At 40.9% G+C, this 12,050-nt stretch overlaps 2 protein-coding genes across 2 annotated transcripts; one reads left to right on the forward strand and one right to left on the reverse strand.

The window, feature by feature from the left end:
- Nucleotides 1-4,713: 4,713 nt before the first annotated feature.
- KVR01_003406 (uncharacterized protein) lies at nt 4,714-8,842 on the forward strand. Its single transcript, XM_044793580.1, has one exon. It carries the CDS (start codon nt 5,201-5,203, stop codon nt 8,732-8,734), a length of 3,534 nt encoding a protein of 1,177 aa, XP_044648421.1. The 5' UTR covers nt 4,714-5,200; the 3' UTR covers nt 8,735-8,842.
- Nucleotides 8,843-8,853: 11 nt separating this feature from the next.
- Nucleotides 8,854-11,982, reverse strand: KVR01_002792 (uncharacterized protein). The gene is made up of 3 exons (XM_044783316.1): nt 11,417-11,982; nt 9,759-11,357; nt 8,854-9,702 (listed from the first exon to the last, which is right to left on the reverse strand). Exons 1-3 carry the CDS (start codon nt 11,460-11,462, stop codon nt 9,632-9,634), a joined length of 1,716 nt encoding a protein of 571 aa, XP_044647807.1. The 5' UTR covers nt 11,463-11,982; the 3' UTR covers nt 8,854-9,631.
- Between the last annotated feature and the right edge of the window lie 68 nt (nt 11,983-12,050).

Genomic DNA, 12,050 nt, shown 5'->3' on the forward strand with positions numbered 1-12,050 from the left:
CATTGTTCGAGAACAACGGCCTTCTGTGGTGGGTTTTCTTGATGGTCTGACGGTGTATGCACAGCATTGTGGTCGTGGTCATGGACAAGGGTGTTTGGCTAGCAAATTCCAGGCACAGACTTGGCACATACGTCTGCAACCTTGAAGGGCACATCTACACCCTGTTGAGTGTCGAGCGGGTTGAAGGTTTTGGAGCTTATCAACGCTGCGGAGTGGGAATGCCCACTATCTCGGAAAAATGAAGCAGAGCCCCCCCCCAGTTAAATACCCCCTATTCCTTAATTAAACTAAAACTTTATTAATAGGGTAGAAACTCTAATATTCTTACTAGAATACCCCTATTAACCTTATTAATATTAGTAATAAGTTATCTTTATTATTTAATTAAATAAAAATAATATTATATTAATTTTATATAGTTAATTTAAACTTAATTTATAAAGGTATATATAATCTACTTACTTTAATATAAAATAATATTAATTTAATTAATTTTATAAATAATATTATTAAATTAATTTATTAAGTTTAAACTATTTAATATTTATTATATAAAACTTATTTAAAGAGTTAAATTATATAATTTATTAATAAAAATATTATATTATTTAAATAATTATATACTTAAAAGTTAACTATTAAGGTAATTAAAGCTTAATAAACTACTTAAAAGTATTTATAAATACTTAAAAACTATTTAAAATAAAATTATTATAATAAATTAAATAGTTTAAAGGGTATAAAAAATACTATTTAAGTTAATAATAAAGAAAATATATCTAATAATAGGAAAAGAAGGGTTTAAAAGTATTAATAATAAAACCTTTTACTATTAGAGTAGAATTTTAATAAATAATAATAATAATAATATTAAATACTTTAAAAGTTACTTAATTAACTCTTTAATATAAATATATTTAAATAAATTAATTTTAACTTTATTTATTAAAATTTATAACTTAAAAATTATTAATATTTTTATTATATAACCTAAAAATAAAATATTATATTAAAAAAGAATTAAAGTTAAGGAATTTAAGGCTTTTTATTAAATTATATTAACTTATTTAAAAACTTAATTAAAAGAAAGTATAAAACTATTTAAATATAATTATTAAGTTAAAAGATATTTTTATTAAAGTTAATTAGTTTATAAATTAAAAGTTTTTAATTTTATAATTAAAAACTATAAGGAAAGATATTAATAGGAAGATTAAAATATTTAATTATAATAATATTATAAATATACTTTTAAATTTTAAAGACTTTTTTAATTTTATATAACTATAAAGTTATATTATTAATATAAAAGTTATAAATATTTATATTATAAAGTAATTATTTAATTAAATAATTATTAATTAAGGTTTTTAATTATTATTAATTATTTAATAAATAACTATTTTAAAAGATAGTTTATTAATAATTAAATAAATAGTAAATATAAATATATTTAATAAAGATTTAAATTTTAAGACTTTTAACTTATATTAATAACTATTAAATAAAGAGTTAAAATAAAAATAGAAGTAAACCCTATATAAAAAAGTATAAATAATTAATAAAGATATAGCTATATTTTTAAGTAATTATTATAAAGTTAATTATTATTATTAAAATAAGAAGAATTTCTATAATAATAATATTTTATTAAATAAAATAATATATATATTAGTTTATTTAATAAAAATTAAAGGATTAATTTAATATAATTATAATAAATAATATTATAATTAAATACTTATTAAAAGTCCTTTTAATTATTAAATAACTTAAATAAAACTTAATAAAAGAGTTTAATAGTAATAGGATTAACTTTATTTCTTTTAAAAAAGTAATAAAAGTAGAAATAAAAGAAGTAATATTAATATAGTTATTAACCTATTATTTAATATTAACTTATTTAAAGTTAAATATAATTAAATAATTTTAATAAAGTTATTATTATTACTATTATTATTAACTTTTTTATAGGTTTAATAAAGTTTTATTATTATTAATAGTAATAATAATAGTATTTAAAAACTTATAATAAAGGTAAAGGTTATTAGTTATTTTTATTATTACTATTATAAATAAAAGGAGATAAGATAATCTTATATTAAAAGTTTATTATAAAAGTATTTTAAAAATATTTTAAAATTTATTAAAAAGGTTTAATTTAAATAATTTATAAAAGTTATAAAGTATAAAGGGTTTAATTTTTATAGGCTTTATAAAAGAAAGATATTTAATTTAATAAATATAATTTAAAGGTTATTTTATTAATTAAAATATTAATTAAATTATATTTAAAAGGAAAAAACTTTATTAATTTTTTAATAATAATAATAATAAAAGAACTTATTATTATAATAGAAACTATTAAATAGTTATTTAATAAATTATTAAATAAATATTAAAAATATATATTTTATAAAATTTATAAAAGTTATTTAACTAATTAATTAGTTTTATTTAATATTAGGTTTTATAATTAGGTTAGTTATTTAATAAAAGGTTAAAAGTTTATTAGAGTAGTTTTTTATTTAATAGGGTAGAGTTATATAATAAGTTTTAAAGGACTTTTAAATAAAGGAAGTAGTAATTAGGTATATAAAAGATATAATTAATAATAGAAAGTAGTTAGAAAGAAAAGTTATTTATTTTAAGTAAATAAAGTAAATTAAATATTTAACACTAAATATTTAATTAATTAAATAAATTTATTTATAATTAATTTATTTATTTTAATTTTTAACTATTAATTTAACTATTTAATTTATAAATAATACTCTTTTATTTATATAACTTTATTTAATTAAAACTTTATTAATTTTAATTTTTATAATTTTTAATTAGAATTATTATATTTATTTTATTTTATATTTTTTAGTATTTATATATAATAGAAATATTTTTAAATAGCCTTAATTTTAAATCTAACCTTTTAAATATAAAAGAATAGAAATTAAATAAAATCTTTATTTAAATTATAATTTAATAATTTATATTAATATTAATAATATAAATAGTATTTTAAATTATTAAAATATATTTTAATAAAATTAAAATTAAAGGAGTATAAAGGTAGATATTTATACTTTATACTTTTATATTTATTACTTTAATTATTTCTATTTTATAATATTAAAAATATTATTTATTATAAAGATTAATTTTAAATTTAAATATAGATTTATTTTTAATAAAATATTTTCTTTTAATTATTAAAAGAAAAACTTTTATTATATAACTTTTATATATTATAATAATAAATAAGTTATTTAATATAATTATAAAGAGAATATAAAGGTAAGCTTTTATTTAAAAGACTTTTAATTTATAAAGTATATTTAATAAATATCTAACCTATTTTTTATATTATTTTACTTATTAAAATTAAACTTATTAATAAAAATAAATATTTTTATTATATAATTTAATTAATATATTTATTAAAGGTAATAATTATAAAGCTTTTATTATATTAATAAATTAATATATATATTTATTTATTATTTTATATATAAGTTTTAAAGATATTACTTATTATTTTATAATAATATTAATTTATAATTATTTAATAAAAAGTATTATATTTTATTAAAGTATAAATTTAATTTATTAAATAGAAAATTTTTAATTTTTAATTTATATAACCTATATATTAATTATACTTTATAATATTATTATAAAAGTAAGCTAATAAATCTTTATAATTTATTACTTTAATTTAATTATATTTAATAATAATAATAATAATATATTTAAAGTAATTATATAAATAATAGTAACTCTTTAATAATAAATTTAAATTATTATATAACTATATTAAAACTTAATTTATAGTTATTTATTAAATAATAATAAATTAAAATATAAATAAAACTTTAACTATTAAAATTTAAAATATAATAAATAATAACTAGTTATTATTAGAACCTTTTTTTTATTAATTAAGAAATATTAATAGATTAATAGGGGTATTCTAATAAGAATATTAGAGTTTCTACCCTATTAGTGAAGTTTTAGTTTAATCGAGGAATAGGGGGTATTTAACTGAGGGGGGGCTTTGCTTCATTTTTCCGAGACAGCAACAGTACTCCACCAACCAGTCCTCGACCAAGTAAATGCACATCTACTGTCTCTCCCCACCTGCAGTTCCTGGTAGTCCACAGTTACTTGTCTTTGGTCCCCGGAGAACAGACCATTTAAATGTTTAGTGGGCTCTGGTGTCAAATGTAAAAGCATCATACCGACTAGAATGACGTCCGATGGTAGGCGCGCCCCAAAAAATTCTGGTGCCAGATCAAGATTCAGAGCGACGTCAACAATGAATACCTGACAGTTGAATAGACGCTATGGGGCCTATTTGAGCATCATCTCCAATACTCTAAATGGTAACCTCCCATACTGTAGATTATCCGAATAGGCATCACACTCAAGTAATACCAATGGTTCTCACGATATTACAATTTGCAAAGCTATCTATGACTTGACTGCCGTCTACCTAGTTGCCTATATCCTAGAGATCCTAGAGCAGCCTCTCATGCGGGCTGTCCAGGTTAAAGCTATCACTATACACAAGCTAGTCTAACGCCATTCCACACTATGTCAAAGTGACCTCGCTAAGTGACTCAGACTTTAAGATCGCCCAAAATGGAACATTATAAAAGACGCCGTACCCTGACAATATATGCACGAGTTCTCAATCCATGCTCTGGTTTCCTTGACACACCCCCGGCATCCACCATCCCTTTCCAATCCTCCTATAGGATATCCTCCTACTTCCGATCGTCCTATAGGATATCCTCCCCTCCTATTTCCGATCCTCCCATAGGACTTCCTCCCATAGGACATCCTCCCATAGGATATCCTCCTATAGGATAACTTCACACAACACAGCTTCCCTTTGGAGTCAAGTTCTGAGGTATAATTTCCTAGCAGACAACCTCCTAAGAGATAACCTCCTAAGGGATAACGTCCTAGGGGACGGTTTTCAACCTTGCCCGTGGTGGGGGCCATCACGTTTGTGAATCAGAGGTTTGCGGATAAGCTAGCTGCTAGCGCAGATCTATCAGTTACATCCCTGCAAGGCTCTCTACGGTCGCAAGGTAGCTAAGCCACCAAAACCTCAAACCCAGGTCGCGCCTGTCCAAATCCGCCTTCCAGGTAGCAAGCACCTTTCCTCGCCGTCTCCGTCGTGCGCCACGCCACCATGGATGAGTTACAGGCCCTCGAGTCCCTGGAGCAGCTGTCGCTTGTCTCCAAGATTTCTTCAGAGCTGCATAACCATCTAGGCATTCCCGACAACGACGCCCGCAAGACCCTCGCCGAGTTCGTCATCGCGAAACGACTGGACTGCGAAAGCCTCGATGACTTCAAGAAGATGCTGCCCAGCATGGGCGCATCGTCCCTACCAGACAGTCTCATTGAGAGCGTTGACCGTCTTGTTTGCACAATGCACCCCAAGATGAAGGGCAAGGCCCAACAGGAAGACAACAGGCCGCCGACCCGCACGATTCAGGACAAGGAGCAGATATTCAAGGGCCTGAGCCTGCCGGACAAGGAACCAGTTGGCAGAGGAATAGACGAGATCGACGATACCATGGCTCTCCTCGAAGGTCTGGAGGAGAAGACGGCAGGCAGGAAGCGCGGCCGAAGCCCGGAACACGACGGATCACGCAGGCAAAGGAAAGATCGTTACCGAGAACGAGACAGCGACCCATACGAGGATGATTACGGAAGGGAACGAAGGAAGCACAGGAGGCGAGGGCGCTACGACGACGACGACGCCGAGTACGAACAAAACGACGACCAGACTCGACGACCTCCACCGCAGGAGCTCGACGATACCCCACAGCTTTACAAAGTCTACGATGGGCATGTCACAGGCGTCAAGGACTTTGGCGCTTTTGTTAATATCCATGGGATAAGAGGAAAGGCTGACGGTCTTGTACACGTATCAGCACTTGTCGAAGGCCAGCGGGTCAATCACCCCTCCGATCTCGTTTCGAAGGGCCAGAACGTGAAGGTCAAGGTCACCAAACTCGAGGGAAACCGTATTGGACTCTCCATGAAGGATGTGGACCAGGAAACCGGCGATGACCTCGCGCCACAGGCAAGAATACAGTCCGGGGCTAATTCGATGGCTCTGGGTAGCGCGGGTTCCATGCCGAGCAGCCTCCCATCCAGCGGCGCTGGCACACAGAAGCGGCACAAGAAGCGCATGACGTCGCCTGAAAGATGGGAAATACGCCAGCTGATCGCATCGGGAGTGGTAAAGGCTTCCGATTTTCCTGAGCTGAATGAGGACTACAATGCAACACTTACCGGCAATGGTCAGATGGAGCTTGAGGAAGATGTGGACATCGAAATTCGGGACGAGGAGCCTCCCTTCCTGGTTGGACAGACGAAACAGAGTCTCGAGCTGACTCCAATCCGAATCGTCAAGGCACCGGACGGATCACTCAACCGTGCGGCAATGTCCGGCACGAATCTTGGAAGAGAAAGGAAAGAATTGCGCCAGCAAGAAGCGGCGGCGGCGGAGGAGCACTCAAAGGTGGACCTTGCAAGTCAGTGGCATGATCCAATGGCAGATCCAGACAAGCGGAAATTTGCCAGCGATATGAGGCAGGCCAACGTGCGACAGAAAACGGATGCAGCTCCGGATTGGCGAAAAGCGATTGCACCAAAGGATGCATCCATGGGCAAGCGATCAAATTTGAGCATCAAGCAGCAACGAGAATCTCTACCCGTCTTCAGCTTCAGGAGCCAGCTCATACAGGCGATCAAGGACAATCAAATCATGATCGTGGTCGGGGAAACTGGTTCTGGGAAGACCACACAACTGCCTCAGTACCTGGCAGAGGCTGGATTCATCGAGCATGGCATGGTAGGTTGCACGCAACCTCGTCGAGTCGCGGCTATGAGCGTGGCAAAGCGCGTAGCAGAAGAAGTCGGATGTGAGGTTGGCGCCGAGGTCGGGTACGCCATCCGGTTCGAAGACAAGACCAGCAAAGACACTGTTATCAAGTACATGACGGACGGCCATCTTCAGCGAGAGATCGTTATGGACCCTGACCTACACAAATACTCAGTCATCATGATAGACGAGGCTCACGAAAGAACGATTGCGACAGATGTGCTCTTCGGCCTGCTTAAGAAGACAGTCAAACGGCGGCCCGATCTCAAAATCATTGTCACCTCCGCCACACTGGATGCGGACAAGTTCTCGTCGTATTTTAACGAGGCACCGATCTTCACCATCCCTGGAAGAACGTTCCCTGTGGAAGTTCTCTACTCAAAAGAGCCAGAGAGCGATTATCTGGACGCCGCATTGGTTACGGTCATGGAGATTCACCTTGGAGAACCGGCCGGAGACATCCTCGTTTTCCTTACGGGCCAAGAAGAAATCGACACAGCCTGCGAAGTCCTATTCGAGCGGATGAAAGCCCTTGGCCCCAATGTGCCTGAACTCATTATTCTGCCTGTCTACTCGGCACTGCCAAGTGAGATGCAAAGCAGGATCTTCGATCCCGCGCCCCCGGGAAGCAGGAAAGTTGTTCTGGCCACCAATATTGCTGAGACGTCCATTACCATTGACGGCATCTATTATGTCGTTGACCCAGGCTTCGTCAAGCAGAACGCCTACGATCCGAAGCTAGGAATGGACTCCCTGGTCGTTGTGCCGATTTCTCGCGCCAGTGCTCAACAGCGTGCAGGACGCGCAGGCAGGACTGGTCCAGGAAAATGCTTCAGGCTCTACACTCAGCAAGCATTCGAGACGGAGATGCTCCCTACGACGGTACCTGAAATCCAAAGGCAGAACCTCGCACATACAATCTTGATGCTGAAAGCCTCAAACATCAACAATCTAGTGAACTTTGGTTTCATGGATCCGCCACCCATGAATACTATGCTTACGGCTATGGAAGAATTGTACGCGTTATCCGCCCTGGACGACGAAGGACTACTCACCCGACTCGGTCGAAAGATGGCAGACTTTCCCGTCGAGCCCTCACTGGCCAAGGCCCTTGTATACAGCGTTGACCTGGGTTGTTCCGACGAAATGCTCACCATTGTCTCCATGCTCAACATCCAAACCGTGTTCTACCGGCCCAAAGAGAAGCAATCCCAAGCGGACCAGAAGAAAGCCAAATTCCACGACCCGCACGGCGACCACCTGACGCTGCTCAACGTGTACAACTCTTGGAAGCACAGTGGGTTCTCCAACCCTTGGTGTTTCGAGAACTTCATCCAGGCGCGGAGCGTGCGGCGTGCCAAGGACGTGCGGGACCAGCTCACCAAGATGATGCAGCGGTACCGGCACCCCATCACGTCGTGCGGCCGCGACACGGAAAAGGTGCGGCGGGCGCTGTGCTCTGGCTTCTTCCGCAACTCGGCCCGCAAGGACCCGCAGGAGGGCTACAAGACGCTGATCGAGGGCACCAACGTCTACCTGCACCCGAGCTCCGCGCTGTTCGGCAAGAACGCCGAGTGGGTCATCTACCACTCGCTGGTGATGACGACCAAGGAGTACATGCACATCACGACGGCCATCGAGCCCAAGTGGCTGGTCGAGGCGGCCCCGACCTTCTTCAAGGTCGCCCCTACCGACCAGCTCAGCAAGAGGAAGAAGGCCGAGAGGATCCAGCCGCTGTACAACAAGTACCAGGGAGAAGACGACTGGCGGCTAAGTGCTCAGAGGAGGGGTGGGCGGTCAGGCGGCGGTGGTGGCACATGGGGTTAGGTTAGTATATGCGGTGAAGAGTTGCATATAATAGATATACTCTAAAAATTAACACATAGTTTATTTCACACTATAAACCCTGCTAATGATAAGTCTATTCTACTAGAAGTAATAGATGTATTAGAAGTAAGATAGTATCTTAGGAAGGTTATATTATAGGAAGACACCTTATAGGTAGGTAGGAGGTAACCCTATAGGAGGGTAGGAGGTTACTCTATAGGAGGGTAGGAGGTTACCCTATAGGAGGTTAGCCTGTGGGAGGTTGCCCTGTGGGAGGTTGCCCTATAGGAGGTTGCCCTATGGGAAGTTATGGGAGGTTGCCCTATGGGAGGGTAGGAGGTTACCATATGGGAGGTTGCCCTATGGGGGTTACCCTAAGAGGGGGGGCCGCGGTAGGAGGTTGCCCTATGTGAGGGTTTTGTCCTACTGGATAGGTATCACTCTGGCCCTTTGATCCCTTGTAGCCTGTCCGATAGAAGTCTAGGGGTTGGTCCTACAGAAGGTCGTCTTGTAGGAAGGTATCCCGCTAGAGGATGTTGTATTCCTGGAGCCTATGCTACTGGAGGGAATCCTACGGCAGACGAGCAGCTGACAGCAGTATTTACATGTGTCTTTCATGAAATCGCTCCCATATAGTTCCCAGGATATATTTTAAGCTCGGCTTTGCAGGCACCTCGTATGGCCATCTCACCGGGAATGTCACGTAGAATGTCACCTGCGACAATCATTCTGGGACAATAATCCTACAGCTCGTATGTGTATGCTGCACAAGTCGCCTGCTAAATTTGAGGTGGATTCCTTTCCTAACTACTATTTATATTAGATATGCCATTAGATGTCTTCAGACGTAACCACCTAGGTTAAAAAAAACCACTTCGTAATGGGGCTCCGCCGCGGTCACCTCAGCCCGAGCAATTTCAAAATGTCATGACGATGGAAGAAACTCCGATTCCGCTTGCCATAGATGTCTAAAGAGAGCGTCAGCAACGTGTAGCAAATGCTGGACCGGGGGGCGTGTACGTACACATCGGGATGCTGGAAGCGCAGATGACCACCTGAATTGCGCCAAGGGCGTTGAAGAGAGGTGTCGCCTTCGTACCATTGGTGATGAGCCACTCATAGGCCTTGAAGGTAAGAGCAAAGCTGAACATATTCTTGAATATGATCATACATGTGAGACCTTCGATGGCGAGATCACGATACGCATCCACGATGTACAGACTGCTCGCGACAGCACCAATGACCATACCACAGACCTCAAAGGCGAAGAACATGAGCGGCACGGCGAAGCCATACTTGCCAGCCAGCAGCCCGTCGGAGGCGGCGCCCCAGCCGAAGACGCCGATGCACCCAAAGACGAACTGGGGGATGACCAGGACGATGCGGAACTCGGGCTCGTAGACGCCGCCGTTACGCCTGGTCATGACCTTTGCGGACCAGTCGGAGAGCCCGCCGGCGATGAGGAAGCCGGCAATAGCACCGATGAAGGCGGCCGTGTAGGCGTAGCCCGTCTTGACCTCGTCCCACCACAGCGGGTAGCCCAGGAAGAAGGCGCCGAGGATGACGCCGATGAAGACGGTCCAGCCGATCAGGGAGCCGCCGATCAGGGTGGCCCACAGGAAGGCGGGCTGCAGGAAGAGCGGGAAGGGCCGCAGGGCGAGCTTCCAGAGAGCCTCGTCGGTCTTGCGGCCGTTGAAGAGCGCGAGGGACCGCAGGTAGCTGACCTTGGGCGGGATGGGCGCCGCGTTGCCGCCGGCCGCGGGTCCTGGGCCGTCTCCGTTCATGTACTTCTCGGAATCCTGGCTGTTGTTTTCGCGGGCGGATAGCGGGTAGTCATCGCTGCTGGCGACGCCGGCAGGGTTCTCCTGGGCGAGCATGTCGGTGTTGAGGTCGGTGTCCCGCCTGTAGGCGGTCTCGGGGCAGAAGAAGACGATGGCGGGCAGGCACAAGGCGCAGAAGATGGCGGTCAGGTAGAAGGTCCACCACCAGTTCAGCTCGTGGGTGATCTTGCCGACGACGATGGGGGTGAAGAAGGCGCCGCCAAAGACGGCCAGGTTGGTCAGGGCCATCCTGCTGCCGCGCTGGTGGACAAAGTACAAGTCGCCGACGGCAGCGTTGACCAGGGCCTCGTAGGGGGCGCAGCCGACGCCCTGGATGATGCGGGACCAGAGGAAGCTGTTGTAGTCCTTCCGGTAGCCGACATAGCCGCCCCAGGCGCTGGAGGCGACGAGGACGACCATGCCGAAGATGAAGGTGTGCCTCTTGCCCCAGACGCGGCTTGAGGGCACGAACAAGGCGCTCGCGAAGCCGGTGCCGAGCAGGAAGTAGCCGGTCAGGACGGCGACGTCGGTGAAGTCATGGGTCATGTACAGCGACACGGTGACGGTGTTGGCGGCGAGGATGGGCCCGAGGGCGGTGGCGAAGATGGCGGAGAAGGAGAGGATGAAGGTGATGAGGTCGCGCTTCCACAGGGGCCAGTTGAGGGGGTCGTTGGGGTCGTCGGAGGGCTGGGGCACGAGGATGATGGGCACGGGGCCGCTGTTGTCGGTCTTGAGGCCGGGGGCGCCTTGTGTGGAGGCATAGCGCGGCGGCTGGTCGGGATCGTCAAAATAGCGGGTGGTCCCTGAGAAGAACAGTCAGTCAGAGCCCAGGTAAGTGAGAGAGGTCGGGATGCAAGCGCACCTGGGACATGGTCCATGACCCTGTCCTCGAGAATTCCGAGGCCCATGATGGATGACTGGTAGATGTGTGATGTCCTAGAGATCTCTGCAATATCCAACAACTATTCAAAGCATGTTGATTGCTGGGGGGGGACAACCAGCGAACCTCGACAGCTCAAGCTGACAGGGAGGATGGGATCAAAAAAGAGTCGTGGGCGAGGGCGGGAAGGTATAGGCGTCCGCCCCGGGTTTTTTTGGCTGGTGCTGGATGTCTTGGCGCGGCGGCCGTCGCAAGATCGGAGTTCAAAGGTTGTTACTAGTGGCCGACTGGCTGGAGCTAGTGTAGAGTTGCAGCAGCACGGTGTGATGGGCGGGGTTGGCGGGAGAGGCGAGCTCTGTCGACGACCTCTCATCAGGAGTCAGAACTCTAATGGCAAGCATCCAGTGCCCCCCGTGCTGCACCATTCCGTCATGTCCAGCGGCAGTGCTAGTGCAGTGCAACACACGATGCCTGGATGCCTCGCAGCGCTCGTAGGCAGGAAGGCCTCTCAACCTCTCTCACGGGCTGACAGGCCATGTCAGGCATCCCGGCACCTAGCCTGGCACCCTGCACCCCTGATCGACCAGGCCTCGTGGTCTGCCCATTACAAGTGGAG

The sequence above is a fragment of the Diaporthe batatas genome (assembly GCF_019321695.1).
Source record: "Diaporthe batatas strain CRI 302-4 chromosome Unknown Contig00003, whole genome shotgun sequence".
NCBI lineage: Eukaryota > Fungi > Ascomycota > Sordariomycetes > Diaporthales > Diaporthaceae > Diaporthe > Diaporthe batatas.